This window comes from Nelusetta ayraudi, unplaced genomic scaffold (genome assembly GCF_046127955.1).
Source record: "Nelusetta ayraudi isolate G7.1 ecotype Tasmania unplaced genomic scaffold, CSIRO-AGI_Nayr_v1 ptg000007l, whole genome shotgun sequence".
In the NCBI taxonomy this organism is placed as follows: domain Eukaryota; kingdom Metazoa; phylum Chordata; class Actinopteri; order Tetraodontiformes; family Monacanthidae; genus Nelusetta; species Nelusetta ayraudi.
The window spans coordinates 2,513,469-2,524,587 of record NW_027466057.1 but is presented as its reverse complement, the minus strand read 5'-3'; the positions used below and the strand labels follow the sequence as shown (position 1 = coordinate 2,524,587).

The window sequence follows — 11,119 nt, the reverse complement described above, 5'->3', positions numbered from 1 at the left end:
GAGCCGTGTTCTCTTCTTTTATTGGGTGTGTGTTGCCTTGGGTTTCGGTGCATGTGGAAAAGTCTGTTGGCTTCAGTAGCTGCGTTTCCATTACAGTTTTTTTTTTTCGCAAAGTAAAAGCGATTATTCAAAAGTTTCGACAGAGTACACTTGCAATTTACAGGTGTTTCCACTGAATGGTGTGAAGCGCAAAAGCCGTAATTCTTGTCAAATATCGTCCCGGGAGACCCCAGTTTGAGGAGGACGGAGGTGCAAAATTTCTTGTGTAAATCTGCATTTGTTGTCAAGAATGGTTTATATTTTTCTCTTTGATTACTCGTAAAAAAAAATATATATATATATTCTGTCTCCTCTTCCGTCCAAACATAACGCGCCATTTTCACTTGAAGTGAACTGGTCACGTGACCCTGTACGTCACATCCGGTGACGTGTAAATTCGAGAAAAGTGGTAAAAAACCTTTTAGCGATATTTGAGAGGTTTTTCAAAGCTTAGGTGTCAATTACCATTTTTTTTTTTTTTTATTGGGATATTTTGGTTTTGCGCAATTCGAGGAGCAATGGAAACACAGCTACTGTCACACAAGAAACGGCTTCATGAAAAAATAATACATGAGGATTGTGGAGGATTTTTTTCTCTTTTACTCAGACCACAATACGGCAGTCAGTACAAAGGTCAAGACACACAGTTGGACACAAAAACGAACAGGACGTTACAAAAGTGCTGCAGTCACTTTTTTCAAGCATGTACTGCTGATATGGTTACTAGCATCGTGTTGAGGCAGGACTTGAGACCACTGAACCTCCTTCCCAAGGCTGTCTCCCCTTTTAGCCAACGTCAAAACAAAGAAAAAGAAAATATAAATAAAAACTTATTTTGCGTTTTTTAAAATGGGCATTGGGTGCCCTCAACCTGTGGAGACGGAGGCCAGGCATGAAGACCAAGGACCAGATATCACATTAATGATTCCAACACGACTGCTGTTTACTCACAAACATGGAATGACTTTAAAGCTAATTAAGAACTTGTTTCATCTTACAAGTAATTTTTTTTTTTTTTGTTGTGTCCACTTCCTGTTGATGTAAACATTTTACAATACAAGAAAGGCCAGAAACGAAGGAGATTATGGCTTAAACGCTAAGAAAACAGCCTCTTACCGAGAAGTAAGTTATAGTAGTTTCCAGTTAGTGTATTATGCATTGTAGATTTTTTCAAATGTGTTATTAATTTAGACATTTTAATCAATCTAAGGTGATGGCTAAAGATACAAGAGGAAAAGTAAAGAGTCGGCGTCACTCTGTAAATCATGAGAATGTGTATGACCGTCAGGTTTTCTTCTTTTCTATGTTCTTACTGTTGCTTGTTTCAGCTGCAGATGCAAAAAACAAAACAAAAACAATAGCATTGTTTCTCCTTTCGGCATGAGGAATCAATGTAACCATGTCAACATGACAAAGCAGAGTTTTATTGGATTTCTCTGAGCTACAATGACGCCCAACCTGGAATGGCTTCCTCACTCTCAAATAACTCAATGAATGTGAAAAACACAGCTTCTAAGATAGTATGTTTACTTTTTGGTCCATAGAGTCACAACAGCTGTGACATTAATGTCAAGAGGGAAAAGCCTCCTCGAACTGGTCTACTCCTCCTTGCTAAGCTTGTACGTTCGCTTGATTCTGGCGTACGGGCCGATGCTGTCGTCGAACACGAAGTCCCATAATACCCTGGTCCAGGAAGAGTGTTGAGGCAGGGAGTCGTAATATTCTGAAGCAATTTCCTTGACCTACAAGAAAAAAGTCACATTTTAGAAAAATAAAATCAAGACATCAGTGATGTACACATAAAATTATACATGCATCCAGTCAGCCAGTCAAACTTTTATTTAACTTGTCGGGGTACTAAGCAAACTCTTATTTTCAGTAATGGCCTAGGTGGAGGCACAAGTCCCCTAGGGGTTAATGGGGAGCAAAATAAAACATAAAAACAAGGGACAGAATTAAAATGACAGACTTAAGCGCACAAACCAGCCAAACTGCACAGCACAGCTACAATCACAGTGGAAAGGGATGACATAACAAACTAAATATCACATAATGAACAAGACAAACAAGGGACATAGTTAAACTGACAGGCACAAGAGCCAACGAAACAACACAATGATAGCAGGTAAGAGCACAATGAGGACGGTTGACGTAACAAGATAAATATCACATAACATACAAGGCAAACATGACCATTGTATTGCAAGATATATAAGACTGATGAAAACTGCATTGAGTATTTAAGGCAAATTTAGGGGGAAATACGCAAAATTATCTGTTTTAAAAATGAAAGATTTAAAAAGAAATAAATAACAACTTCACTGTCAAGTGCTTATTATAGAAAAAGGCTCTCTGAGGTGTGCAGCATTGCAGACAATGACATACCTCAGTTTGACAAGTGATAAAGATAAGGATCTTTTTTTTGTTTCCATCTACATTAAAGATTTTGTTGTTGTTTTTTCTTATTTTGAAAAGTAAAGCGGTGGTATAAATCCAAATAAAAGTATTAGCCCCAATGGGGCTAGGCAGCGCCTTGCATGACAGCAGCCACCATGAATGTGTGCGTGAATGGGTGAATGAGAAGGTGCTGGAAAAGCGCTATATAAGTGCAGTCCATTTACCATATTATGAGTTAATGTTGAAAAAACAAAAACTAAATAGTTCCTGAACCAAAAACAACAGCCCTGCAACTAAAGGCAATGTCAGCATCAAAGGGTGGGTATCACTCTAAGTATCTTTACACTCTAGTCGTGCTGAATGCAGCAGTTAATCAGTTACAAAGCCTGGGCTTTCATCAGATAAATATTTGCTCATGATGGGGGGAAGGGGGGGGAGCATGGCATAGAATTCTGCCTTTGTTTTACACTCTTGACAGACAAGACAGTTGCATGTTATCTGAGAACACCTGCTGGTTACTCATGCCTCCAAATGTCCTCATTCTCTTCCGCTCAGCTAAAAATAAGTTGGTTTAAGGGGAAAAAAATTACTAGCTCAGCAGCTGGGAATGCAATTGTGATTCATCACTGACATATGGTCTCACCTGAGGTAGTTTACTGCCAGGGATGCTCGGGAAGTCATGGTGTTCCATGTGGTATCCAACATTGAAAGTGATACAGTTCAGGGGTCCATAGTAAGAATATGTCTCGTGTCCTTTCAGGAACATGTAATGCTCGGCTATGAAATGACCTGAGATAGGGTGTATTCCCATACACAGGATAGAACCTGCAATTAGGTAAACAATAGGTTTCAGGCCCCAAAGATGGTAGATAGTCAAGTCTACCGCCAGCTGAAAGAGTGTGTTCTGGACCTCCAGCTGACACACTGGCTTTGGGTTGACCACCAACGGACGGAGGGCGTAGAAAAGGGGCTGGAGGAAGAGCCAGAGAAGCTTCCTAGCCGGCGTGCAGAAGAACCAGCCCTCCATCTCTGTGGGGATGTCAACATCCAGCTGGTCAACACCCAGATACCGGTGGTGGTCGATGTGGTACTTCTTGAAGGACGCAGAGTACGGCACGCCTATTGGCACGTTGGCCCACATGGCGAACCAGCGGTTCCACTTGGCCAGCTTGTTGCCGAAGGCCACGTTGTGCGAGATGTCGTGAATGGCCAGCGTCAGCGAGTGGTTGATGCAGCCGCCGAAAGCGTAAGCCCAGAAGAAGACCCACTTCCAAGAGATGTCGTGCACCAGGTAGCATGCCACGAGCTGGGTCAGGACCATGCCTGATACAACCCATTTGAGCTGAGGATCTGGGCCCATGAGAGACTTGATCTCTGGATATTTGGCTGTGGAGTTAAGCAGACAGACGGTGAGGGTGGACAAGGAGAAGACTGGGCAACAAAAACAGTATTTAGAATCGGGACTAAAACATCTGTGTTGACATCAAAGATGAATGATTCAAACACCGTTGTATTCAACCTGACGTCTTTGTGCTTCCTATGCTCGTTGTATGGCACAACACCTCCCTAGAGGAGAGCTTGCTGACGGGTTGTTGTTTTTTTTTTAATTGGCAAAGGTGTTGATTTTGCAGAGGCAGAGGGGCATGCAAAACAAGGTGCAAAACAAGGTTCAATTAAATTGCTCAATGATTTCATTAGGCATTTAAAACTTTATTCAGGAATTTGAACATTATATATATATATATATATATATATATATATATATATATATATATATATATATATATATATATATATATATATAGTGATATTGCATTTAAGATCTTTAGTGACTCGTTCTCAGTTTGCGTGCATCCTCTCTCTGAACTAGTGCATGAAGGCTCTATGCAAAGTGGGCTCACCTTGCTGCTGGAAAATTTGCATCCTCCTGCACTAAGTGTACTTTCTGAAAGCAGGACTCTCACATCCTGGTCAAATCCTCTTTATCCAAATACTGCTTGACCAAGAAGAAAATCTTCCTGTCCAACCTACACAGATTTTGTCTTTAAAAGTTTTTTTTAATTCTATGAACGCTAAATTGTATCTATCCTGTCTTTACACACACATATATAAATATGTGTGTGTGTCTGTGTGTCCCGTTTCCATATTTATGGCTTGATTGCCATTTGCTTCTCATGCACAGTAAAGGTTTAATCACTAACCAGGAATCATAAATCAATATGTTTAAGCTCGCTCCAGGCACTGCAAAAACATGCCGTAAAGCCATCACTCCATTTTACTGACTTCAAGGTCCCTTAACCCTTACAAGATTTCAGTCTCGAAGTTCAGGTTTGAGAATCATAATCCACAGAGATCAAAACCTCGTTGGCCAATAGATTTGCAGCTCTTAAAGGGAATACTTGGGAAATGTTTGAAAAAGTCCATCACAGAAAAAGGACATATTTCTGCTACTGAACAATTTTAGTCCAAAACTGGGCAACAGGTTGAACACTTGTTGTACGTTTGTCTGAGAAGTTTACAACCTGGGGTAAAAAATAGCAAATACCTGAACATTGGGTCATCCTTAAAATAATTTGAATTCCAAAGAAAAGGTTTGACGTGTTGGTGTATAAAATTGCCAGCAGCATCTATTCTATCTATTGTGAACCTGAAACACATGATGGTTGAAGCACTGTGGAATTCTCATACTGTTTCCTATTCTGCAAAATCGTACTGATTGCAAATTATGCACTGCAATGAGAAAAATACAGACTCATATACTTTCGGTCACGGTAAGCGTTCACATGACAAATGGTGTCACCTAATAATTTTTTACAACAGCTTTCATTTACTCTCTGGGCAAACATACAATAGACTAAGAGGTATGTAAAGTCCACACCATTATTTCACCACAGATTTGTACTCGCAGAAAAGATTAGTCAGGCAAGAAGGAACTTGATAGACCCACGATCTTGTATTGCTCATGTTAGTAAGTGACAAAAAAAAAAAGTCACTGTTCGAGTTGGACCACTGATCAATTGCAATAAAACCAAAAGCTACATGCAGACATCAGTACAATTAAAGCAATGTGATGCCAATTGGTCAACATGTGGTAGAAGTGTTAATGGTTCTGACTCCGGCCTCTGACATTCACATCCACCAGCCCTGCCCGTGAGAGCAGGAGAAGGAACAATTACAACTCTTTAATAATTCAAGACTTCAGGGTGTCAAAAGCCAATTACCTTCAACCATGTAGCAGGTGGACAAAGTAAGCAACAAGTTATGCATCAACAATTTCACACATCTAAATAGCATTTTCCATTGTATTGAATACAATTACAGAATTCAGTGTACCTCAAGCTAATTTCAATGTAGAGAAATGGCACAAAAGAGTTACACCTTGACAAAAAAAAGGACTAAAAACCCTTCACCGCGTGATCCCCACATGGGAATTGTGGTTTCAGGAAGGCCTTTTGGATGGCTTTTTCTTTTTTTTTTTGGGGGGGGGGGGGTTCCTCCCTGATCCCCTAACTCTTAACAAAGCCTTTCTTCTCACTTCATTCATGGCTATCTATCTTCAGACACAAGCCCTGGGGCATTGCCACCTTCATGTGCTTGTGCCATCAGTTTGTCTGAAACAGTGAAACACAAGGCAAATTGGTTTTCCGAATTAAAAAAGATAAATGGGAGGTTCAACTTGTGATTATTTTCCGACCAAAAAGCAGGCTTTTTGAACAAAGTAAATATGAATATGAAAATTAAACTACATTTTATTTTGAAATCCAAGTGAATTTTCTTTTCTTTTAAATCAGCAGTTTCAGACCAAATTCTGGAATTATAATAAATTTGAAATTATTTTTTTTTTTAACATATAATCAAAATATACTTAAGTTTGAATCAGTGATGAAGAGAATGCAGATCATTTCTTTGATCTCAGCAGAATATTACTTCTCCAGTTCAGCCAACTCCGTGGACTCGCAGATTGTAAAGCCAAGCCAGTGAACAGGTTCAACCGGCTACCATTTCATAAATAGGTTGAGGTCAGGGGGAGGGAAAAAACAATCAGACTTCCATCTTAAACTTAAGCCAAGCCAAGGCAGCGCAGCCGATGCGTTGCTGACGTCTTATTAAACGATATTCTCACCCAGGATTTCTTTTCTTCTGGACGTGTGTGGCTGGTCATTGTAGACCCATTCAAAATCGTCTCTTCCTGCCGTCTTCCCCATGACAAGCCTGTCTTTGAATGAAGTAGTGCGGCGCTGTGTGTGTCATCAACAGTATCGGGACACACCCACCCACACAGGTTCTCGTCGGGTGCGAACTCAAGTTCCTCCCCCAATCTCGCCGACTGGGAGGAGCCGGCTTTGCACCTGCTAAACCAAACTTACGACATGACGGAGAAATTGTGTAAGCGTTACGCCGCTAATTCTTCCTTCAAAATGCGGTTTGTCATAGTTTTGAATAGATTAATGAGTAAATTGTCACTCAATTTGTGGTTTTCAAAACGTCTTTATTTATACAAGCATCCGAACATTCGCATACAACTGGAAGCTGAACGTGTATAAGTTACATATTGTAACATTCTTGAAACGTGTTCAGAATGTGTTACTGTTTATTGGGGTCTGTGTTAAGGTCCCTTTAAGGAGGTGCGGGGAGTTCCTGGGAAAAGGGGCGTGCACACGGGTTGGAGGGAGTTCTAGAGTTGAGTGAGGGACATGTCTTGTCTCCGGTTCCGATTGTTGGGTTAACCGAGTAAAGAGGCTGTTCGAAGCTACAATAAAGCCTCGAACCCGCAACAACGCCTGGTTATTGACGAACACTATAACGTCACAATAACTACTCGGACGAATATCACTTTCTCTTGTGAATTTACTTACTTAGCCACACACAACACAAACACATATTGTTTGGCATAATATTTGGTGTTCAAAACACACTTGTATACGTTTTTTGTAAACACTTTTTGATTGATTGATAAAGTACTGATGACAACACACTCAAGAGCTACACCAGAGATGCAAGACTGTCGGAAACCGTATATTTTAAACGATATCTTGCAACATACCTTTAAATTCATTAACAACTGAATTGCTAGAAAAACTAGTTCCACATGTATGTCTCCCGAAACCGATTTATGCTCAAAGGCTACGAGGTTTTTAAACAGCGAATCTTGAGTCAAAATCTCGCGAGATCGAAAACTAGAGCGTTGTGGCGACGAGAGTTCAGTCGGGCAGAGTTGTGGGTGAAGAGGGAGGAGGCGAGACTGGTGCAGACAGAAGGAAGAATTTGAGTGCGGATATATCCTAAAAAAGGAGGGAAACATAACAAAAGGTCATCATGGCATCGGGGGATACCCTTTACATAGAAGCGGACGGTACAGAAATGCCAGCGGAAATCGTTGAACTCCACGAAATCGAAGTAGAGACAATCGAAACAACAGTTGTTGGAGAAGACGGTGAGCACCAGCCTATGATCGCATTACAGCCCCTCGACACGGACGATCCGAACTCCATGCACCCGCACCAAGAGGTAATTTTAGTGCAAACCAGGGAGGAAGTGGTGGGCGAGGATGACTCCGAACTGCATACAGATGCCGGTTTTGAAGACCAGATCCTCATCCCAGTGCCCGCCGTGGAGGAAGATTTTATCGAACAGACTCTGGTTACGGTCGCCGGCAAAAGCTCCACGGCAGGCCGGATGAAGAGGGCTGCAAGTGGGAAGAAATCTGGCAAAAAGAGCTACATGACCGGCGGCGAAATCGGCAGAAAATGGGAACAGAAGCAAGTCCAGATAAAGACTTTGGAGGGGGAGTTTTCAGTTACTATGTGGGCATCGGGTAAGTTGTGATTCCTGTTTGAATTCGTGCAAGCTGCTTTGTCCGCGCATGTGTGCCGTGTGGCTAGGCCGAGCTGAGGCCTTGTCCTCCGCTAAAGCAGGGCTTATTTTCCAACACCGGGCGGCCTAAACTTCATTTGAAATGTTTTTGTTTTTAAAGGAAGCCATGTTTTATGTGTCGATGGGCGCCGCCATATTTCCCCGGTCTGGAAAGTATGGCGGCCCGAAAAAATGGCGTTTATTTGGCCGTCGAAGATGGCGGAAAGAGTGGGAGCTAGTGCAGCTGGCTCCGCTAGGCCGCTGTGGCGCAGTTCACTTCGGCTAACGTGGTGCCTTCAGGGACAGCTCATACATTATAGAATTACAGCCCGTGTACAGACGCGGTCCCGGTTTTTAATGTTGTTGCTTGTAAACGAGTTGGTAGCAAAGTTGTTAGTTTTTTTTTTGTTTTTGTTTTTTTTTTGTTTTTGCATTTTTAAATGCTATGTTGACGTTTAAAGAGTTAATTTAAAGGGGAGAAACTCGTGCTTATTTAAATTCGCTTGAAGTAGTCCACCGATTAAAACAACAAATCAACAAGAAATAAATAAGTAAAATGAGTATCATTATAAAATACTTAATCAGAACTCGTTTTGAGCGTAAACACATTAATTCAATATAGGGTCAAAGAAGTATAGAAATCGGGCATATTAGATTTCTCATAATGCACTGTGTGTGTGTGTGTGTGTGTGTGTGTGTGTGTGTGTGTGTGTGTGTGTGTTCTACATATTCTTATCTGCGCACATCTGTTCCTCTCTTCAGATGATAAGAAGGATATAGACCATGAGGAGCAAATCACAGGTGAAAACTCTCCACCGGATTATTCAGAGTACATGACAGGGAAGAAGCTCCCGCCTGGGGGAATCCCAGGCATCGACCTGTCTGATCCCAAACAGCTTGCCGAGTTTGCGAGGTAAAGTCCTTTGGCTTTTTATCGTCTCAAGTCTCATGTCTTGATATTCCAAAGTAAGCCATATATTTTTATGTAATATAGCAGATTTCATAAAAGCATTCTAATACATTTAAAACCAGCATCTGCACCTGTAGTCACACGTTATCTCGTCAAATCTTCGTCATTTTAAGAGGTTCTGGTGGCTGTTGCAGTACAAATGTACGGTTGCTTATGTGTTGATAGAATGAAGCCAAAGAAAGTGAAAGAAGATGATGCTCCCAGGACGATAGCCTGTCCACACAAAGTAAGTGCACCGGCCTGTCATTTTTCTGCCGTGATGTGTCAAATACTTTGAATGCGTTTATCATCTGGTTTTGAAAATATGGCCTCCCAAGTGATGCGCTTTATCTCGTTTCTATCCAAATCAGGGATGCACCAAGATGTTCAGGGATAACTCTGCGATGAGGAAGCATTTGCACACCCATGGGCCCCGTGTGCACGTCTGCGCCGAGTGCGGCAAGGCTTTTGTGGAGAGTTCCAAGCTGAAGAGGCATCAACTCGTTCACACAGGGGAGAAACCTTTCCAGGTGAGTGCTGCCATTGCCTGCACATGACACTGATGTCCATGCAGGAGTATGAAAGAAACGGCGACTGACCCGTCAGGGCAGCCAAAAATAAATCCTCCCGTTGCCTAAAATACCCGCTGTTGATATATTTAGTGAGTCGCGGAGCTGCACTAACCAGCACCTCTCATTTTTCAGTGCACGTTCGAGGGCTGTGGCAAGCGATTCTCTCTGGACTTTAACTTGCGCACACACGTGCGTATTCACACTGGAGACCGCCCGTACGTGTGCCCCTTTGACGGCTGCAACAAAAAGTTTGCGCAGTCCACCAACCTGAAGTCTCACATCCTCACACATGCCAAAGCCAAAAACAACCAGTGAACAAGCCCCGAGCCTGGCTAACGGAGGCAACGTTGGCGTACACTGGAGGACTCAACCCTTTTCTCTGCCCCCTGATGGAACTCCTCTTCCGTGGCCTGTTTTGCTGTGAGACGAGTCTTTATCATCTTTAGATAAAACTGTATAAACCGAGATATGACTCTACAAAAAAAAAATTTTGATACACGGTTCACTTGGAGATTTCAGCAAGGAACTTTGTGGGAACCCTTTGGCCTCTGTTGCATCCTGCCCAACTCTTTTGTCACCACCTGAAAGGATTAATACACAGTTTCTTCTTGTGAAGATATTTTAAATCCAGGTTCTGCATTATGTATACATTAATATTTTTGTTTTCTATTAGACTAATTGGCATCATCATTTCAGGCCAAGTCGTTTTATGTTTGTACCCCAGAAAAGTGTGCATATTGTACACTCTTACGTCAGTTCCATGATGTATGTAGTGAGATTGTCCGTGTAGCTCCACAAGAATTACGTTTCACAATGAACTATCCATCCCCTTTTCCTGTCTTGTGAGTTTTCCCAGGAGACGTGTGAGGGTGTCTTATTGCATTTTTTTTGTACAAGGCAATATCAGGAGTAATGTAGATAATAACCATGTGAATTTCATAGTGATCACTGATTAAAATGTTTTCCTCTTGCACCACTTATGTTTCATTCTTCTTACAGTTTCATTTGTATATTCACAATATATCCAGGAACATCCCTCTTGGTAAGGATGCTGTATCAAAATACATTTTACTTCAGCTCGACTTCTTGTAATAAGAGCTGTTACGTAGTATTGGAGTGTAATCTTTTTTTCGTTTCTTATTTTAAATCTCAGTCATTATGTTTTGTGGACTGTGACTGAACCATATTCAACAGGGTGCAAAATATCCACAAGGTTCCTGAATTTCGATTTTTAAAAATGGGAAGTTTGATCAAGGAAGTGCTACAGATACTGGTCTATTTGTTATTCAACATTTTGTATGTTTAAGTA

The 11,119-nt window shown here is 41.5% G+C and overlaps 2 protein-coding genes across 2 annotated transcripts; one reads left to right on the top strand and one right to left on the bottom strand.

The window, feature by feature from the left end:
* Nucleotides 1-1,302: 1,302 nt before the first annotated feature.
* Nucleotides 1,303-6,719, bottom strand: degs2 (delta(4)-desaturase, sphingolipid 2). The gene is made up of 3 exons (XM_076017860.1): nt 6,560-6,719; nt 3,080-3,822; nt 1,303-1,781 (listed from the first exon to the last, which is right to left on the bottom strand). Exons 1-3 carry the CDS (start codon nt 6,639-6,641, stop codon nt 1,638-1,640), a joined length of 969 nt encoding a protein of 322 aa, XP_075873975.1. The 5' UTR covers nt 6,642-6,719; the 3' UTR covers nt 1,303-1,637.
* Nucleotides 6,720-7,636: 917 nt separating this feature from the next.
* On the top strand, nt 7,637-10,786 carry yy1a (YY1 transcription factor a). The gene is made up of 5 exons (XM_076017854.1): nt 7,637-8,251; nt 9,052-9,202; nt 9,425-9,485; nt 9,610-9,768; nt 9,943-10,786. The coding sequence occupies exons 1-5, from the start codon at nt 7,753-7,755 to the stop codon at nt 10,123-10,125; spliced, it is 1,053 nt and encodes a 350-aa protein (XP_075873969.1). The 5' UTR covers nt 7,637-7,752; the 3' UTR covers nt 10,126-10,786.
* The last annotated feature ends 333 nt before the right edge of the window (nt 10,787-11,119 follow it).

What these genes read in the sequence shown, in the direction of transcription:
- yy1a (XM_076017854.1), top strand. Translation starts at nt 7,753, where the DNA reads ATGGCATCGGGGGATACCCTTTACATAGAAGCGGACGGTACAGAAATG. An exon ending in CGATAGCCTGTCCACACAAA is followed by an intron (nt 9,486 to 9,609) that starts GTAAGTGCACCG and finishes TATCCAAATCAG; the next exon opens with GGATGCACCAAGATGTTCAG. An exon ending in CAGGGGAGAAACCTTTCCAG is followed by an intron (nt 9,769 to 9,942) that starts GTGAGTGCTGCC and finishes CTCATTTTTCAG; the next exon opens with TGCACGTTCGAGGGCTGTGG.
- degs2 (XM_076017860.1), bottom strand. Translation starts at nt 6,641, where the DNA reads ATGGGGAAGACGGCAGGAAGAGACGATTTTGAATGGGTCTACAATGAC. An exon ending in CAGAAGAAAAGAAATCCTGG is followed by an intron (nt 3,823 to 6,559) that starts GTGAGAATATCG and finishes TTAACTCCACAG; the next exon opens with CCAAATATCCAGAGATCAAG. An exon ending in CTGGCAGTAAACTACCTCAG is followed by an intron (nt 1,782 to 3,079) that starts GTGAGACCATAT and finishes TTTTTCTTGTAG; the next exon opens with GTCAAGGAAATTGCTTCAGA.